The following is a 20,600-nucleotide window of genomic DNA, read 5'->3' as shown; positions in this document are numbered from 1 at the left end:
AGGTTTGTGTGCACTATTTTCTTGTCAGCCGAATTTAACAAAGGTTTAAAACAGTGGTCCCTGAAAATTTGTTAGGAGAGCACACACAGTCCACAGTTGGTTGACTGTTCCACTTAGTGAAAGGGGTATGACTCCATCAAAAATGTGGTACTCCTTTATGCGTCTTATTGACCGTTCGACGTGTATTCTCAAGCCAGCAATACTCTGTGTGTCTGTGAGCTCATCACAGCTAAACTGTCCACTTGGGCCTAAAAATGCAGGGATGACAAGTTTTACATCTATTTCATCGAGCAGGTCTTTGATAAGGAAGCCCTTATCGGCCATGACCTCATCACCTGACTCTTAAGAGGTCCAGAACACCTGACCTCTTAGTTATCTCCTTATCAGAAATACATCCTGTGTATAGATTACTTACCAGGCTAACTGACCCTGAGGGACTGATCCCAATTAGGGATTTCAGTGTAGTGTTACTTTTATAATGGGAGTATGTTATGGTGTTCAAAACCTTCGAACTAGCTGTCTCGATGCGGATCTCTGTGCAGTCTAGTATCACTCTTGTGTTTGGGTAGAATTCCCTGAATACTGGTGGCATTAGCTCATCTACTGCTGCTCTACTAGGCCATATTGGGAGGGTTTCTAACATAAAGAGCAAATAGTTGGCCCACGTCATACAGTTCCTGCTGACTGTGGCCGGCGACACATTGAATCGTACAGATAAATCCAGAGCAAAAAAGCCCTGCCTCACACGGCACAAGAATAGGAAAAACTGATCAATCAGCGATAAATGCTCTGCATGGAAGCCAGGCACAGAAATGTGTTCTAGGTTATGGCTGTTCCTTTGCATTTGAGTCCATCGCACCATGGACTCTGCAGTAGGCTGTAAAGCTAGGAAGAGTGCTTTGAGGGTGTGGTAATCCTTAAAACCAGTGTAAAACCTGATCAGATTGGGCGCACACTGGAAGCGTTCTAGACCAAAACGCTCACTTTTCAGCTTTTTATTTTCGTCCTCCAGGAAAGCGATGCGTTTCTTTACTGCGTCCAGCTGGTCTTCCACAGAAAGGGGCTTCACGTCGTAGTCATGATCAGGTAGAGTCGCCCAAACCTCACTGGACACATGAGGATATGTCTTACATGTGGGAAGCAATGTAAATCCACACATTTTCCTGTTATCAAGATGATGTGTCAGAACAGAGCTATCCACTATTGAAAGATTAGTGAATATATATATATACATATTATACAATGCAGTAATCTATATGTTTGAAAAATTGTATTGTACTGACAGTAACAACTCACCTATCTCCCTCATGTTCCTCTTCATGTTCCTCTTCATCTTCTTCCGCTATTAAGTCACCAATGTGACTTCAAACAGGAGCAAACATTTTTGAAACGTCAAGGATTTATCTCTTTCCCTTCTTTGATAGGAGTTGCAGGATGGTACACAGCAGTGCGACATGTTGCTTCCAGCAGTGTTTTCAATGAAGAAGGGGGCGTGGCTAAGTTCCCACCGCTTGGTTTTTTAAAATCCAAGATGGCCGCGGCGTGAAATGGGCGTATTGCATTGATGAGGTGAGTCGTCAAAAATGCTGCCGTGCTGTTTAATAGTTTTCTTTGAAAAATTAACAACTAATGTAACTTTTAATGCATATTGTTTTGCTGCTAATGCGATAATATTAACCAGCGGTTTTATGTAGTTTTGACGGCAAAATAATATTTTGTCGAAGGTTGTAGAAGTGTAGCTAAAACGTGTTGCCGCCGCCATTTTATGAGGCAGGCCGCTCAGTATAATGCGACTAAACGTGGTGTAAACTGTTATTTTGGATGTGGAGGAGCAGAGGTACAGAAGAGATACAGAAAATGTTTTTTTTTGTCTTCTGCAGGTATGTGTTTTCCTTGTTAAACGTTATAATTTTCGTTTAGTAACCCAACCCCCCATGCACCTTTTACTTTGCTCACCGGGTGGCACTGTTTCCTTTTGTATATTTTTCATAGTTCAATTTGAGTTTTGAAGAGAAACGAGTTAAAACTTTGTTGTGGGAATGAAATCTGACAGCGCGTATTGCATTGATGAGGAGCAGAGGTGCAGAAGAGATACCAAAAATGTGTTGTGTCTGTCTTCTGCAGAGCCAGTAAATGCTGAAAAACCGGCGTTGAGAGTTGCCTCCTTCTATGCCCTATACACATCCGTTACACTCAGAAGCTTTCTTCTGTCGTGATTTGGTATTTGACTTGGCCTAACTTTGCTAGGATTAGGGAGGAAATGTCATACTCGAGTCCAAGTGTCATTCTAAAGCAACATTCATGATGACTTTATTTGTCCCGAAGTAAATTGGTCTTGGACATAAAGACCGCCACATAAAAACACATATTATACAGTACAGTAACAGACATAAAGTGCATAGCACAGACAATTGCAGACATGAAGTGCATTCAAATATATGCAGCACAGCCCCTCATTATTCACCAGGGGTGCCCAACTCCAGGCCTCGAGGGCCGCAGTGTCTGCAGGTATTTGTCGCAACCATGCAATATACCACCTGATTTTAACTAATTCCTTTCCCTCCTTGGTCCATGAAGTGAGCTAATTAGTTAAATCAGTTGGTGTAGTGCATAGTTGGAACAAATACCCGCAGACACTGCAGCCCTCGAGACCTGGAGTTGGGCACCCCAGTTATACACCCTCCTTATGTCCTGAGTTTAGAAGTTTCCCTGATAGAAGGATTGAAGAGTTTTATACCTGTTCAGGTATCTTTTCCTGTATTTAATTGTAACCTTGTAGCATCTATCTGATCGGTGCATTTTGTCTTCTGAACACAGGACATGAGGGACATGTTCTCTCAAAGAGCATTTGGGAGGGAGGGATGCTCCCTCACCCTCATCACTTCAATTGATGACCAGGCTACATGTTCAACATGTGGATTAGTATGACAATCTGGTAAGTGTGTGTGTGTGTGTGTGTTTTAAATGAATTGTCTCTCCTTCTGCTGTTCCTTGATCCTGTTCACAAGTTATCAGAAATCTCAGCCTTCACACAATTCAGGCTGCTGTCCTGCCTGCAGGATAAAAGAAAAGTTATGCGCAAGGATGGAAATACTTTCAGCTATGTTGAGCCAGCAAAGATCCACAATGGATGGAATCAAAATTGTGAGCAATGCAAATTACTTGCACGTAGCAGGGGTGTGATTCTTCCTTAAAATTCCGGAAATCCGGCTTTTCCGACCTGAAAATTAGGCTCTCGTGAATCATCCACTTTTTTTTGGGGGGGGGGGGTGCGCGCGGGTCAGGTGCACGGGCCGGCAATTGGTAAACATAATGACCGCTCACCGCTGTCAATGTTTTTTGTGCCTCTGATTCATGTCTTCATGTCTCTCCGCAAGTAGTCCATTCATTTGTCACAAAGAAAGCAGAGCTCCACCAAAGAGCCTGCAATCGTTGCGGAAGGTTATCTCATGTGTTCTAAGAATTTTGGACGTGTGGGGCGAACTATTTCTTTTTTAGCTGAAGCCAACATCGGGAAAAATAAATGTAAAGAGAGACATAGTGGAGTTCCTATTTTCGTTTTGACAGGTATAATAAATTCTGTAGTCTACCCCTTACATGACCTGGTAAATTACACTATTCTAAAACACATAAGAATAACTCCTCCGACATGGTTAGAAAATACTGCCTCTAGAGCCAGCTGCACAACGAGAAAATGTCTTAGCATGATCAGAATAGCCGGACCTGACAAGACAACAGAAAAAATAATTATATTTAAAATTTGGGGTTGGCTAATGGTTTGGATGAGATTAGATATTTTCATGCAGCAATGAGATGTAGCCTACGTGACACCAAGACGTGGAGTAAGCAAGACAGAAAAAGAAATTAAACCGTGCCCAACAATCTACTCACGTGAACAGCTTCAGTTGAGAAGACGGGTGATTCAGTTCGGAACACGGATGATTCAGGTAGGCAAAGCCAATATTGTCTTTCCTTTTTATATGCAGGTCTACTTAAACTTAATCAAGTGATCCATTGATCATTTTTGTCATGGTGCCATTAACATTAATGTGAAGCGATTCTGGGCTAGCAAAGTAACGTTAAACACTGCAAGCCAGGTTGGTTATTGCTTAGCAAGAAGCTAGCTATGCTAAATGGTAACCAGCACTACACGTTGAAGTTCAAGGAAGCCAACTTAGAAACATTTGCTTTATGGATGGTCTCTATTACTGTGAAACGGTTTTACATATAGCATCCACGTATAGGTAGAACTGGAGAAGTGGTATATTGTTTGTTAAGTCTAGCTTTACTACCAATGGCACAACGTACATTGGCAGTGGCTAGCCCTAGCTGGGTTATAACCTGAAGCCAGCCAACACGCTTGAATATGGCGTGAGCTGGAGTCTCAATGAATACAAGTCCTAGAGTGTAATACAATCCGTTTTTAGATTAATTTATTGTAAACTTCATAGAAAGTAAATTGTCTTGAGCCATTTGTTGTTATGTTATAAATAATGTTATCTTAAGGCTTAAGACATTACCGCCCATCTTTAGACCAAATATTCTAGAATCGTTGGTCCTTACCATGATTTCTATTTCTATGACAAAATAACATGGGGTGTTGAAAAATAAAGTTTGTCATACTAACTATGCAACAAATACAAATGCTTGCCGAAGTATAATTTATTTTATTCTTACATTCCCAGCATTCTTTGAGTCATGGCCAAACTTGCTTTGAATAGCCCAGATGTAAAATACATCGATGAGGGGGTGAAGAATCGGTTTAAATGGAGCTGGTTGCAGGAGACTGTCAAAGTCCAAGGAGAGACCATGCCAATGAATTGTTTCAGCAAAATTAGGGAAGCAGGCAGGGCAATTTGCATCACTTGCAATCAACATATAAATTACGGAAAAAGTGGGAAGAATGCCCTAAAGAAGCATGTGGAGCATCCAAAGCATATAAAGGCTTGGAAGACGCAACAGCAGAACATCACATCGGTATAACACCATCTGATAATATAATTGTTGCAGCTTTACCCAACAACCCAGTGCAAACCAGAATTCCTCCTTTATGCAACAGAGTTGCACAGGATCAAGTAAGTGCTGACTAATTTTGTGGTTTTGGATTTATGTGGCATAAGTGGAAATAGCAGTGAACAACTTGCTTGTAATTGCAGAAGAGGGTAGAGGGTATTTTTTGTTTGTGTGTATGTACTGTATAATTACTAAGCAGAGACTTATGAGGAGTTAGGATGTACAGTTGCACCTGAAAACACTCTTACTTTTTTTTATTTCATTACCTTACAGGCACTTGTTCTTGGATTTGTTGCTGAGAATTCACTTCCTCTATCAATCACACCAGGGCTTATTGAATTAGCAAAGGTGCTGGCAAAAGACCCAACAGCTTTTGCAGAACTATCTATGGACAGGACCTCTGCCTCATACAAGCTCAATCATGGTGTTAAGAAGACAATTCAAGATGAAATGCTGGAGGAAATAAGAAGTGTCCCCTTCTCCCTCAACATTGATGAGGCGACAAGTAAAATGTACAAGATGATATTGGGTGTGCTTGTTAGCTACTGGTCTAAGAAACTTCAGAGGATGGTTGTGCAACACTCAGCAGCCCTTGAGGTAGTGTCTGTAACTGCGGAATCCCTTTTCAAGAAACTGGATGAGCTCTTTGAAAAGATGGGTCTGCCGTGGGATAATTTGGTCTCCATTCTTATGGACTTATGTGCTGTAATGAGAGGCTCCAAAAATGGGCTGGAGAAACTTAGAGAGATCGGCGTGCCCCTCAAATGCTTGACATAGATGGTGACTCATGCCACCATATACACAATGCCAGCAAGAAATTCTGCATGCCATTTGAGCATTGGGTTGAAGGTTTGCTCTCAGATCTTCACACAGACCACAGATGGTCAGCAGACATGAGAGATTTCCATCATCCTCGGAATCCATGCCTCACGGCCTGAGCGATATAGAGCACACCGGTGGCTGTCAGTGCTGGATGTTAGCCTGGACACATTGCGCATGTGGGATGCATTCGTCATCTGTTACTTTGCCTTCCTGGGCAATGAAGATAGGGCAACATACAAAGACATAGTCAATGGCATTCTTGAAAAGCATGGGGTACAAGAAGCAGATAGCACCCGCATGAAGGAGTTGTGGAAGGAGTTGCAAATCAGGTCCAAAAACGTCACAATTGATGGGAAGATGAGAAAAGCTAGAATTTACAAAAAGGTGAGAAACAGCATACAATCCTCAACTCTTAAATTATGCAGAAGAGGCAAAGCTCAAAAAGTAGATATTGTTACTATGATAAATATACCTATTGTCGGTATTTTTTTTTAGTTGATTTGTCAAGAATTACATTAATTGTAACCATTTATATTATTTGTTTTAAACCTATAATGCTCTTCTATGCTTTGGCAGGTGTTTTTCAAGAAGAGAACACTGCTTGAACTATACTTTTATGCGTCTTTCCTTCCAATGTTAAAACAATACACCCTCCTCTTTCAATGCAAGGAGCTCAAGATCCACAGACTGCACGATGAGTAAGAAATACTCCTCAGAGAGTTCTTGTCCTGTTTCATCAAGCCGGAGAAACTCATAAGAGAGAGGAAGACCTTGTCGGGACCAAACGGGAAGCTTCTTGATTTAAGGTCAACTGAGACCCATCTGCCAGAGCCTTTTATCGGATATGAGGCCACATCCATTCTCGAAAAGCTTGGAAAAAATCATCCCGTGGCAAAGTCTTTCAACAGGAAGGTATGGTATACAGTGCAGCTTGTTTACACAGATTTTGTTTGAAATAACTGTACACATTTAAAAAAAACTTTTGGTCTTGAACTAACCTCCATTTACTGTATGTCTCTCTGTGTTAATCAAGCATTTGTCTTCATTATAACAGGTTATCCAAGCCTACACCAGATGTGCCATTGATCTGCAAGCAAAACTGCCTCTGGACAATCCAGTTCTGAGGACCCTGTCATGCTTGGACCCGAATGCCCGGGGAAGCCAACACATCATTCCTCACCTGAAGGAATTGCTGGGCATGTTTCCAGCTGTGAAGCTTACGGAAGAGGAGAAAGCTGGTTTTCATCATGAAATATACAGGTGTGTGTAATTGTCAGAAGATGCCATTCATGCATATGATGCTATTTCATGACATGAGAAAAGAATTTCCATTTGAGATGTTCTCTACCATACAATAGTATGTGGTCACACACACACACACAGACAAGTTATATCCAGTCCAACCAATCATAGACACATATCAGATGACTGTTTCTTTCTTATGTGGTTTTTCCATAGTTCTTGCTGAGCTTCCTTTTCATTTAATGATTTTCTTGGTGTGCCAATGCTAGTGCTTTTGTTTAAAGTTAGTCTTAATGATAACAATGAACATTACATTGTCATTAAAAGCTCAAATTCATACAGAAGTGATAATGAAGATAATTAAGGGAATAGTTAAAAACTAAAAGAGATGTTGATTTTGTTGTCCACTCAGTTTGAATATGAACTTTACTTAACGGCTGGATCACACTTCTGCATTAGCTTATCGTAGAACTAAACACTATCTAACGTGTAGGAGCGCCATCTACTGGACAACATGTAAATTTTACTTAAACAGTCTCTGCACATATTAAGTCATTGTGCCGTATAATTATCAGCTTAACATTGACTCATATTATTAATACATAGGATATCACAGTAAGACTAAGATGAAAAGATATTTTACTGAATGTGGAGTGCTAGAAAATGTTTACTTTCTGTGTGCAAAATGAAAATTTACCATGTTGTTTCTCATCTTAGATATGTAAGTGACATGATGTTGCCATCAATGATGGATGACACAAGAGTTGACCTGTGGTGGAATGCAGTGAGACAAACATCGAGGTACCCAGCACTTGTCAAGTTGGCACTCTCTGCCTTATGCCTTTTTCATGGCCCTCAAGTGGAGTCTTCCTTCAGTATGATGGCCAACATCATGCAGGCCAAAACATCAAGCCTGAGTGTGGAGACCTATGAGGCCTATGAAGTTGTGAAGTACAGGCTGAAGACCATGCAGGTCTCAGCAATTGGCCACTACTCTAGACCGTCAAAGGACAGCCCCATCAACCCATCGCTAGTAAGGAATGTCAAACTCTCAAGCTGGAGGTACAGGGCAGATAACCAACGAAAGGCAGAACTTAAGGCTCCCAATCCAGCCAGAAAGAAGGCAGCCAAAGACTCATTAGTGGCAGCAGCTTTCAATGCCAGAAAGGTTTTTCAAAAGCGGCGGCTGCAGGCATTGAAGAAGCTTGCTGCCAAGAAACAAAAGCACTAGTTTTCAATTCAATGTACACTGTTTTGCAGTGTTTGCACTGTGCACTGTATTTCATTAAATGTATTTAAGTAATGTCACTGTGTGTGTGTGTGTGTGGGGGGGGGGTCGCCGCGTCATGGTAGGTGTGCCGTATATTTTCCTTCTTTTTTGTCCTTTGCCAATCACACCTATGACGTAGGCATTCCTCTCCTCTAGCATGGAGTAGTGATGCTATAGCTCGTTGGCCTCCTCTAGTGGAACCACTGTGTTACTAAACTTAAACAAATCGGGCAGACTAAAAAAGTCAGACACACATGACTGAAAAGTGATAGTATGTTTTTTCTTTTTTTTTTTTACTGCAGTTAAAGCTAATGTAGAAATTTTTCCTTCACTCGCTGTGTTGATATTTTGATTTACACAGGAGTCAGCATGGAATTCAACACCAGCATGGTACTCTGTGGTTTGGCATAGTAAAACAGCTTTTGTTTAACTACGGCCTTGTAAGTCTGGTTCTGTGGCAGTCTTCATTAGAAGCAACAAATATTGGTATAGAAAAAAAATTGTAAAAGTAATACACCATCTGTCTCTCTCTTTCGCTCTCCCTCACAAGGTATCTTGCTGTAGGAAACATTGGTGAGACCACAGGAATTTCTGTCTGTGTGGAAAATCCAGGCCGTAACCACCACAAGCATGCACACACAATTTGTGTAGACACAATAAAACATAAAACATGCGAAATTCCAGACCAAATAGACAACTGAACACACACACATATTTCAATTGAGAAGTCGTTTGAGTGAAATGTGTAATGTCTTTTTTTTTTGGAGGGGGGGGGTTCCCCCTTTTTTCTCCCCAGTTGTATCTGGCCAATTACCCAGTCTCTGCTCCACCCCCTCTGCTGATCCGGGGACGACTGCAGACTACCACATGCCTCCTCCAATACATGTGGAGTCGCCAGCCGCTTCTTTTCACCTGAGAGTGAGGAGTTTCACCAGGGGGACGTTGCGCGTTGTGTCTGTAGGGACGCCCAACCTGCCAGAGGTACCACGGGGACTCGCACCAGCGATCCCCATGCTGGTAGGCAATGGAATAGACCGCCACACCACCCGGACACGTGTGTAATGTCATCCCTCAGCGAGAAAGCAAACAAGAATGGCCAAGTGTTAAACTTTCTTCCTGAATTTAAAAGTCTTCATTGCTCTGTGGAGATCCCTAAAGTTTCACCAAAGGCTCATAGCTGAAATTTAAGTGAGAAAAGAAATGTTTGTGTCATTCATGTTGTTGTTGCTTTCTCCTTATTTATAGTGCAATAAGTAATACTTCATTCAGATAAAATAAAAGAGTTATTTTTCTTTAACTGTCATGTTTATTTTCTTTTAACTCAGCTTACAATTAAGGGTTTTTAAGTATTTTCAGGGTGTACATGGAATATTGTCAGTATCTTTTGAGAAGCCTTGTAAACAAACACTATCATGCAGTCTTTTTTTTTTCAACATGAAAACTCCAAATTCTTCTCCCATAAAATGGCAAGAAAGTGTCAAACAGTCTGGCTCAATAATGCTATGACCGGATTATAGGTGGCTCAATAGTCAAGTCTACGAGTGTTTCGATAACACACGGGCAATTATCAGACAAGCTTAGCAACCATCTGAATTCCCTCCTAGCACCTGCTAAGAGTGTGTGTTTCTATATCCTAAGGTCCTTGGGATTTACCACCCTGCCGATGAAGAGCAGTGCTCCTGAGGTCTCGTCCCTGACCAAGTACAGGAAAGGGCGATCCACCCGATACGACAGATTGCCAGAGGATGAGGCAGTGCTAGCATACTGGTTTCCTTCGGGGGCCATCTCCATAACAACCTTGTGATTGACACTGCCTAGCTTGGTAGGTTGAAGTGTAATCTCCACCAGGTCTGGGTTCGTGAGCCAATCAGAAAGACCTGCAAAGAGAGAAAGGAGTTTAGAGGAAGAAAGGAATGAGGTGAAGATGCACATTAATCATCTTAATATCTGCACTAATAGAGCTATACTAAACACAGTTGGGAGAATATATAGAAGAGGAGAAAACGGTACAGAAGAGGTGAGAAGAGAAAAGATGAAGTGAGAAGAACAAACACCAGAAACAACAGAGCAGTGTGCTAGTCACCAACTCACCTAGGTCAGGGAGCATTGGCAGCAAGTCTTTGGAGTAGCTGAACTTTAGGACGGGCAGTGTGAGGGACACCTGGGTAGGGTGAAGGGTCATGGAGAGGTCCTGAACAAACTCAGATGTAAGGCTCTCTTCCAGCAAGGTCATGTTCTGAGTGGCATCATCAGGGAGGAACACAAACATGCTGACATCATCCTGCATCTGGATTTGAGCAATCTGTCAATAGCAGGGGGGACAGGCAGGTGTTTATGGGATTAAGAGAGATATACCTTTATCCTTTTAAGAGCATTATTAATCTTTCTGCTAAGGGATAAGCCTTTGCACCACTGCTATGTACCCCAATAACACCATTTCACACTTTTATGCCTGGGAACTATTCAAACAACCACCACCTTCTACTCTTGGCCACTAAGAAGCTACTTGACCTGCTGGCAGTTAAATGCCTTGTTCAAGATTATTCATTCATTGTAGAAGGATTATTCATTCACCAGGGTGGATGCTCAGGGTATTATGTCAATTTCGTTTCAGGAAATGATTTTATATCTTATCAATGTCTGTTGCGTCTTTTGTCCCATACTCCACCCCATGCACCATGTATGTGGCCTCATGGCTATGTCCAAAAATTCAGATTGCTCCTTTTTACCACACCACTGCAAATACTCACAGTGCAGCCCAGATCTGAGTCAATTCCCATTTTTATTGGGTAGTTGTCTTGTTGCATCATGGGAATACGAACAGGCGGTTTACCATCCAACTGGAAGTTCTGCATTGCTCCACTCTGACCAAACCGTGTCACCCACTTTCCTACAGTACACTCAGACAGACAGACATTAAATAACTTATATGCCATTCAATACGCTGGTCTATTGCTCTGTCCTTATTAAACCCACACAAACAGACATAATTGCCAACATAATTTCAGCTCTTATCATTTTAGGTAAGCATCCGTTAAGCAAAGTGAGATATTTTCAAACAGAAGGGTGACACATGAAAGGAAAACCCAACATAAAGTGTCTTAGTAAGGTGTTGGGCCACCACGAGCCTCCAGAACAGCTTCAGTGCTCATTGTCATAGATTCTACAATTCTCTGAACTCTACTGGAGAAATGAACACCATTCGATGATGGTGGTGGAGAGCACTGTCTTAACACGCCAGTCCAAAATCTCCCATAGGTGTTCAATGGGCTGAGATCTGGTGACTGTGAAGGCTATAGCTTACGATTTACATCGTTTTTATACTCATCAAACCATTCGGTAACCCCTCGTGCCCTGTGGATGGGGGGGCATTGTCATCCTGGAAGAGACCACTCCCATCAGGAAAGAAATATTTCATCAAAGGATAAAGGTTATCGCTCAGAAGAACTTTGTATTGATTTGCAGTGACCCTTCCCTCTTAGGGGACAAGGGAACCAAAAACCATGCCAGGAAAATGTCCCCCACAGCATAACAGAGACCACAGACCCCCTCACTGTAGGGGTCACACGTTCAACTTTTTCCTTTCATTTGTCACCTGTCCATTATCCAAACCTTTTATCCTGCTCAGGATGCTGGAGCCTATCCCAGCAGTCATTGGGCGGCAGGCGGGGAGACACCCTGGACAGGCCGCCAGTCCATCACAGGACTGACACACACATTCACACTTAGGGACAATTTAGTATGGCGAGTCACCTGAACTACATGTCTTTGCACTGTGGGAGGAGAGTACCCGGAGGGAACCCCTTCGTCACTCATGCTTTCATTTGTCACCTGCCTGTATATATTTTCCTACTGCAATAAATTAGTCTCGACAGATGAAATTCATCTTATCCAAGCTTACCTATAAAATAAGATTTGTTCAAGGACAGCAAATGCCAATCACTAAATAAAAAGGTACTGAACAAAAGCCTAGTCACTCTAAATGATAAATACCAAACAGTGTTCATGGGGCCAAGGGAGAAATGAAAGTGAGTGCATCTTCATCATCTTGTTTGAGATTTCCTTCTCTGGCCATCTTTTTTTACATAAACCTCCGTTCAACTTTAAGGTTTACCTTTGAAGTATGCAGCACCCAGAACATTCACGCCAGAGATCCGGGGGAGGGGCTTTGACAAGAAGCGGTCAACTTTGCCGCCCGTTTGCTGTTTGACCCAATCATTGATGTCCTTCAAATCCTTGGGCCCTCCCATCTGGACCTTAGGCCGGACTCCATACTGATGCTCCACCATGCCAAGAAACCCCTGTTTCAGGCGCAGCTCTGAGGAAAGCCGCACGCAGGAACATTTTATTTTCTCAGAGCTCATTGGGTAAACACAATAAAGAAGAATCCCTGACTGTACAGCTGACGTAAAAGAAGAAAAATGTGTTTCTCTTGAGGATCTCACATCAGAGAAAACAAGGATATATACACACACACACGCACACACACATTAATATATATGTATATTGTTGTTCGTCCATCACAGCGACGAGGACCATCTAGTCATCCTGCAGGGGCCGAATTCTGTGGGTGCGAAGGTGGCTGGTTAGTCCAATCTGCGCCCTGAATGTTCTTTGGCAGTGTGGGCATGGGATAGTGGGAGTACCGGGAGGGTTGCTGGCACAGTCTTTCCTGGCCTGCCTGCAGCAATCCTGGCAGCCTCGTGTGTTTGCACCATTTTGGACAGCTGCATACCACTCTCCTCTGTTCAAAGCTTTCTGTCCCCATGTATCTTAGTTGATGGTGAAGGCCTTTAACGAAACCTTCAAGGTGTCTTTGAAACGCTTGTTTTGACCACCATGGGAGCGTTTGCCTTGCTTGAGTTCACCATATAACAGTTTCTTTGGGAGCCGGTGTTCTGTGTGGCCCACCCAACGAAGCTGTGATTGCATGAGGATGGTGTGTATACTCGGTAGTCTTGAACGAGTGAGGATCTCTGTGTCAGGGATCTTGTCATACCACTTTATGCCAAGAAGTTTTCTGAGGCATGTGGTGTGAAAGTGTTTTAGTGTTTTTGCATGGCATTTGTAAACTGTCCATGTTTCGCAGCCGTAAAGCAGTGTGGTGAGAACTATGGCCCGTTACACTTTAATTTTTGTCTCCTGGGTGATACCTCTCCTGTTCCACACATTCTTGGGGAGTCTGCCAAAAGCAGTACTTGCTTTAGCAAGTCGTGCGGTTTTCTCTTCATCAGTGGTGACATATCTGGAGAGAGAGCTGCCCAAGTAAGTGAATTTGTCAGCCGCATTTAATCGATGCCCATTTATGGTGATGTTGGGTACATTGTATGGCTTGCTTGGAGCTGGCTGATGAAGTACTTCAGTCTTTTTTATGTTGATGGTAAGGCCGAAGTATTTTATATGAATATACATATAAAATAAATAGATAGCCAGACATAGATAGATAGATAGATAGATAGATAGATAGATAGATAGATAGATAGATAAAGAGTGAGTCACTCATTGAAAGGAAGTAAGTAAGATCTTTCTCTTTCACTCAAAGACAGATGAACACAGATAATGCATTGTGGGCAAGACATACGTATCTCTCCTTTTCTCTCTTTCACAGACACACACACATACATGCATGCATGTACAAACACCACACACGGGCATACACAGACAGCAATTCAATGATTATTGGGTCATTAACAGAAGACATCCATCTTTTACACACACATTAACCCATGCAGAGCTGGAGACTTACTGCGTGCCAAGCAGATGCGTGCAGCAAAGCTGAGACCCTTCCCGGGGGCACGAAGAGAAGTCAACAGATCCTTCAGTGTGTTGTGGAGCTGGGGGTTCTGCAGGGTGTGGTACCTCAGAGCACGAAATAGCTGTCTCTGGGCACCCTCCGACGCTCCTGAGAGGGACGGGTCCGATGGCATGTTACAATAAGACTAAACATGCAGAATGTTTCTAGACAAATCTGTTGCACATACAGCAAAAATACATCTGCTTGGGGGTGTTGCTCACAAAAAACACATTTTAACAAAAGATTATAAGATGGTGTAAGAAAGGGGAAAAAATGTCTCTTATACAGTGTACTAAAATAAAATGTGCGCAAGAAAGACATCAGGAATTGACAAGTTTACAGGTGTACAAAACTGGACCACTATATCAGACTAAGGGGTCTCTGTCAATCTCCCAACTTACTGAATGTGTGTAACAGTGTAAATGTCATATACAGGTAGTGTGACATACATAATATTATACTGTCTATTCAATGTCACTCTGCCTTTCTATAAGAATCTAGGTTTTTCTCCAACATGTACCTGTATCATGCGTGTAAGTACTTACTGTGGTACTATTTTAGTCTGTTAAAGGTCCATTTACTATGTGTGTCAGTACATGCTGGTGTAGTTTGGTGACCTTAGGTTAGCTGTTCTGTTTACCTCCAAAATCACAGATACAAACTGTGCATTCATTTGTAAGGGGCACATATTTTGATAATGAACTCTTGGTGTATAAGGAGAGATAATTGTACAACCCAAGGATAGCTGTGTCAACACTGCAGAGATGCTGATGGGGGCCAGGAACACATTGGCAGTGGCGTCTTGAGCCGCCAGAGTACGGAACAGGTTGTAGCCAAAGTCAGAGGTGGCTGCGGCCATTTTTGTTGTGGGTGTTGTGAACAGCTCCACGTGTTCCTCCTCCCCACCTGTCTCCTCTGTGTTAGACTGGAATTGACAGATCGATAAAAGTGATTTTACAAAACAAATCCTTAACACTGAGCTACACCCACTTTTACCCAGCTGGACACTTGCATGAAGACTTTCAGCATCCCACTCAGTTTTGAGAACATGTTGCGCCACATGCAATACGCCAGGTATCAAGATTTTTTTGTTGTTGTTATGAATATGCAAATGTTGGGAAAATTATGCAAAGATGGGTTGCAAGATAGACTGAATCTGTCTACTACTACTTCTGGCTGCTCTCGTTAGGGGTTGCCACAACAGATCATCCGTTTCCATTTCTTCCTGTCTTCTGCATCTTCCTCTGTCACACCAGCCACCTGCATGTCCTCCCTCGCCACATCCATAAACCTGCTCTTTGGCCTTCCTCTTTTCTTCTTCCTTAACAGCTCCATATTCAGCATCCTTCTCCCGATTTACCCAGCATCTCTCCTCCACACATGTCCAAACCGTCTCAATCTTGCCTCTTGCTTTGTCTCCAAACTGTCCAACCTGAGTGGTCCCTCTAATATACTCGTTCCTAATCCTGTCCTTCGTCTTAGCGTCTTCATCTCTACCACCTCCAGCACCGCCTCCTGTCTTTTCATCAGTGCCACTGTCTCCAAACCATATAATAAGATAGACTGAATCTGTAAAACCCTTATATTGGGACAGACCAAGCACCAGATTAAGAATTCCCTCCGATCGCTGAGAATTTGGGGTAAAAATGCTTGCTTATACTCTAGTGTCGCATCCTTCCATTGCCTGTTGCCTTTCTCTACATTGTGTCAGTGATGAAAACAGTGAGATCAATAAGGGCTACTGTTTTTCACCTTCGCCCAGCAGCTTGGTCTAACTTTACAAAAAAAGAAAAGGTCACTGGAATGTTTTATGGCCAGGAAGCAGGTCAGAAGTCTTTCAGATTCTGGTATTTTATTTGCTGCCCCCCCCATTTTTTTCCACAAAATCTGGAAACTGTTTTACATGTCTGTCTTTGATTATATTTGACTACAACCACACCTTTCAACCTAGTCATTTCCATTACGACAAACGTGGCAGGAAAAAGAGAGTGAGACATAGACGTGGAAGTAACAAGATGAAGTTAGGGAGAAGGAGACAGGAGAGAAGTAAGGGTGATATTATCCTTACAGTCAATTATAACCCCCCCCCCCTTTTTTTTTCTCCGCAACTGTATCCGGCCAATTACCCCACACTTCCGAGCTGTCCCGGTCACTGCTCCACCCCCTCTGCCGATCTGGAGAGGGCTGCAGACTACCACACGCCTCCTCCGATACATGTGGCGTCACCAGCCATTTCTTTTCACCCGACAGTGAGGTTTCGCCAGGGGGACATAGCACATGGGAGAATCACGCTATTCCCCCCAGTTCCTCCTCCCCCCGCAAACAGGTGCCCTGACTGACCAGAGTAGGCGCTAGTGCAGCGACCAGGACACAAACCCCCATCCGGCTTCCCACTCACAGACACGGCCAATTGTGTAGGGATGCCGGACCAAGCCAGAGGTAACACAGGGATTCGATCCACCCATCCCTGTGTTGGTAAGCAACAGAATAGACTGCCATGCTACCCGGATGCCCCCAGTCAATTATAAATTTGAACACTGAACGGCTTTTAAAAAAAGTTGAAATTAAAGTTCAGCCTCTACTTTAGAAATAAATCTTGTTTCTCATTTTAATCTAGAAAAAGACTAGTTGCTGCAACTTTCCTGCCCGTGCTCGACTATGGTGATGTGTTCTATATAAATGCCCCCGCTCATTGTCTTCTATGATGGCTGGTGCTTACCACAGCGGTCTGAGGCTCATCACTGCGGGTAAGGCCCTCACACATCACTGTACTCTGCACTCACTGGCCAACTGCTCTTCTCTCACCATGCACAGATCCATTCATTGGTATACATGCATTTTTAAGTCCATTCTTGGTTTGCTGCCTTCTTATCTATGTTTTTACATGCCCCGTAATCATGGCAGCTATCGGCTACGATCTCAGAACTATTTGACGTTGTCGGCTCCCACAGCCCGTACTTGGCAAAAAGGCGTTTTCTCACTGCTGCACCTTCTGCCTGCAACTCACTACAAAAGGCCCTGAAACTGCCTGATGTGAATCCACTGGGGGACTCGAAGAAACTCATTAATTTGCACGTGATGGACTACGCCAGCACTCGCAAACGTGCACACTTTAATATTGTTTTAACTGCACTGACTTGTTTATTTGTTTATGCGTGCATTTTATTTGTGCTCCTTGTATTTTGTGCAACTTAAATGTCTGCGTGCTGCTGCTGCCTTGGCCAGGACTCCCTTGACAGTGAGACTCCTTGTCTCAACGAGGGCCTTCCTGATTAAATAAAGGTTAAATAAAATAAATAAACACATGTTACAGACAAAACCTGAAAAGATGAAGAAATGTAGTATTGTTTTGGTCAAAAATACAAAACTGGAAGACTTTGATCAAAACCATCTTTGGAAAGCGGTACATGGAATATATATATAAAACTGTCTCTCCACCTGAGCATGGCCAGAGGAGAAGATGGCTCCCAGTAACAGCAGAAAAGTTATCCGCTTCATCCTGTAACACACACACACACACACATGCAGTTATGATAATGAAAATACACACTTTTCAGACTGGAAACAGTTATTCGGACTGCCAGGTTCTATCATGTTTCTTATCTGTGTGACAGGAGAAACTTAAAAAAAATCTTTCAAACACACTGCAAAAATGCAATAAAACAAGAAGGAGGGGAATGAAGCAGCCTCGGCATATACCGCTCCCACCACCGGTAGAGGAAAGTACTACTAAAATGTTATGGCATTTTGCTGACCAGCGAACCGTTTTACTCTTTTTTGAATAGTGACAAACTAGGTTTTTACAACACAACCACACACACACACACATTAATGTGTTACTCTACAGGCATCTGGTTTTCATTGAGCTTCTCAAGATTTCCCATTTCCATGCCGAAAATCATCCATCACCACCCCCAGAGCTTCCCATCTCCTCTACCTCCCTGCCTTGCCTTCCCTCCTCCTGTCTCCCCTCCTCCTTCCGTCTACTCTTTATCCCTCCCCCTCTGCCCTTTTTCTTCCTCTGAATGCTTGACAACCAACCCAGACACTCAGATTTCACCAAGCGATTGCCAAACCACTGAGGCACAGTCTTCCCCTCATCACCGAAACAAGTCTCAACATTTACTGAAACCGTCTCACACATTTGCCGTTGGGTTTTATGAGACTTCTTTCTCTGCTCTTAGCTCTGACCTCTAGCCTTTTTTTCTAGCACTTATTTTTAACAAGATGGGTCTATGGCTGTGTACAAGATTGTCCACCACTAACTAGCACACAGAAAGCAGGATCTGCTCATCTGGGACATAGCAGCCATAGTGTGTGGTTAAATGAAGGCTTGTGTAGTCTATGGTGTTCTTAAAGCATGTGGTCAGGAACTTCTGCTCCGGCCAAAGGATAACTGAAAGGGCACCATGGTCATGACCTTTGGCCTTCTACTTACTAAGGGTTGTAAATCTGGTCATCAAGGAATCGAATGAAAGTGTTAGTTTTCCATGCTGCCCTCTAAATATCTGAGGGCCAAGGTTGAATAGTAAAAAAAAAAGTTTTGCCGTTTCACATGACAGTCAGGAAAATGTAATGTCAATCATCATATGGGTTGTTTATTGGGTTTTCTTTGATTTGGGTTTTCATGGAAAGAAACCAAAAGAGGAAAGCTTTAAAATATGAAATAGCATTATCTGCTTCTGCAGGAATTCAGTCTGTTGATGTATTTTGGTGGAATTACCTTGGAAAAAAAATCACTGGATGCAAACGTTGTCCATTGACCCACAGCAAAGCAAGAAGTCTTAGCCTCTTTCCATGGCAAACCGTCTTTCACACAAGACTGACAAATCCAGAGGAAAATTCTACCAACCACTGAAAGGTCAGTATTGAAATGTTTTACAGCCAAACCATCTATCATCCTCTGGTTCTTTAGCTCCCCAACAGAAAAGTCTACCTATAACAGTCTGCAGAACTGACATTTATATACCTATAACAGTCTGCAGAACCGACATTTATATACCTACAACAGTCTGCAGAACCGACATTTTCCCACACCACGAACTATGGCTTCTCTGGCATTAAAGTATTTTTTGTGTTTTGCACAACCGGTTACTTCACATGGGACGATTATGCAATTGCCAGTGAAACTCATTGGTACGTATTTTGATAATTCTGCAGTTAGACCAAAAGATTAAGTGTTTTCATTCCAAACACTGCAAGTCCCTTTTTGGGGGGGGGGGGCAGATTCATCAATCAATATTAAAGCATAACTGTTAAGTAAGTGAGGTCAAGAAATGACTCCTACTTTAAACAAAAGTTGTTCATGGTAGACATTTCACCATGAAATGGAGCTTATATCATATGCTGCTATCTAGTATCTCACAAGCTGAATCGTTCAACAATATCTGGAAAGGCCTGGTGCATATCTCCATACTTCACAGAGCAGACTGAGAAACAATGCACTTACATGCTGCTCTTTATTGGTATGCATTTTAATTTGGAGCAAGCGTGATATCAGACTAGTGTTTTAAGTCTTTGTAGGGTTTGAGGTTAAACTCAGCCCTAAAAATACTCTCGAGAAAATGCTAATAAAAATTAAACCCTGTGCCACAGCCTGTCAAAGCCTGCACCAAAGTAAAACAGACAGACTGCAGCATGCTAATGTTTACCTTTTTCAGCGCAGTAACGTTTTGAGATGTAGAGAAAATTCAAAATCTGCTTCTCCCGTGAAAAACGTTTAAAAACCAGCAAGTAACCAAAGTAAATCAATGAAAACTACTTCATCATACTGGGCCACAAAGAAACTGGAGCAATTACGTAAGGTGTAGCCTGGGGTGAGGGTTATAGGTTTGTGTTCCTTGGCACATTGGTGGTGGGCTGGAATGGAAAAGTTAAAATGTTGTTTGAGAGAATACCCCCTTGTCCACAATGCCACGCAGACTGAAACGACATTTGAATATATTACATAATTTCACGCGTGTTTTTTTTCCATCATACTGCTGTCTAAAGGGTCAATCCGTGTTATTATCGCATTTATTCTTGAGTAAAAATCGCAACACCGTTGCTCCTGAATTTACTCCTGAATTTGTAATGGAAGGGCGTCAAAGCTAGGTTTCATCTCTCCGCTGCTAACCTGCGGGGAGAGCCACCCCTTAATGAGTATGGAGGTGTGGGAACACCTTTCACATGAACTGCGCTTAAAATGTCAAACGCAGTTCATCGTGGTGGTTTTCGACAGTTTACATATATGGACAGTCGCTGTTAAGAGTTTTCAAAACACATGTTCAAGTCCCACCGTGTAGTAATATGCGTAAAGCACTCACCCTCCAGCTTGGATGGTCCACGTAAGCCCTGCAGTCTCTCCAGATGCTGTCTGCGCGCCACGCAAGTTCAGTGTGGAGACAAAAGAAGAAGAAGAAGAAGAAGAAGAAGAAAGCGTCCGTGCAGGAGCCAGGCAGTGATTTCCCCGCCCCGCCC

The 20,600-nt window shown here is 42.7% G+C and overlaps 1 protein-coding gene across 1 annotated transcript; it reads right to left on the bottom strand.

Moving 5' to 3' along the window:
• Positions 1–9,636: 9,636 nt before the first annotated feature.
• Positions 9,637–20,540, bottom strand: serpinf1 (serpin peptidase inhibitor, clade F (alpha-2 antiplasmin, pigment epithelium derived factor), member 1). Its single transcript, XM_056284861.1, has 8 exons — positions 20,447–20,540; positions 17,580–17,640; positions 14,877–15,066; positions 14,094–14,249; positions 12,462–12,665; positions 11,098–11,237; positions 10,439–10,649; positions 9,637–10,224 (listed from the first exon to the last, which is right to left on the bottom strand). The coding sequence occupies exons 2-8, from the start codon at positions 17,637–17,639 to the stop codon at positions 9,974–9,976; spliced, it is 1,212 nt and encodes a 403-aa protein (XP_056140836.1). The 5' UTR covers position 17,640; positions 20,447–20,540; the 3' UTR covers positions 9,637–9,973.
• Positions 20,541–20,600: the final 60 nt, after the last annotated feature.

Source organism: Lampris incognitus, chromosome 8 (assembly GCF_029633865.1).
Source record: "Lampris incognitus isolate fLamInc1 chromosome 8, fLamInc1.hap2, whole genome shotgun sequence".
Classification (NCBI taxonomy): Eukaryota; Metazoa; Chordata; class Actinopteri; order Lampriformes; family Lampridae; genus Lampris; species Lampris incognitus.
This window is presented reverse-complemented; position numbering and strand designations above follow the sequence as displayed.

What these genes read in the sequence shown, in the direction of transcription:
- serpinf1 (XM_056284861.1), bottom strand. Translation starts at nt 17,639, where the DNA reads ATGAAGCGGATAACTTTTCTGCTGTTACTGGGAGCCATCTTCTCCTCT. An exon ending in GTTGACACAGCTATCCTTGG is followed by an intron (nt 14,250 to 14,876) that starts GTTGTACAATTA and finishes CGTCCCTCTCAG; the next exon opens with GAGCGTCGGAGGGTGCCCAG. An exon ending in GGGTGCTGCATACTTCAAAG is followed by an intron (nt 11,238 to 12,461) that starts GTAAACCTTAAA and finishes AGTGTACTGTAG; the next exon opens with GAAAGTGGGTGACACGGTTT.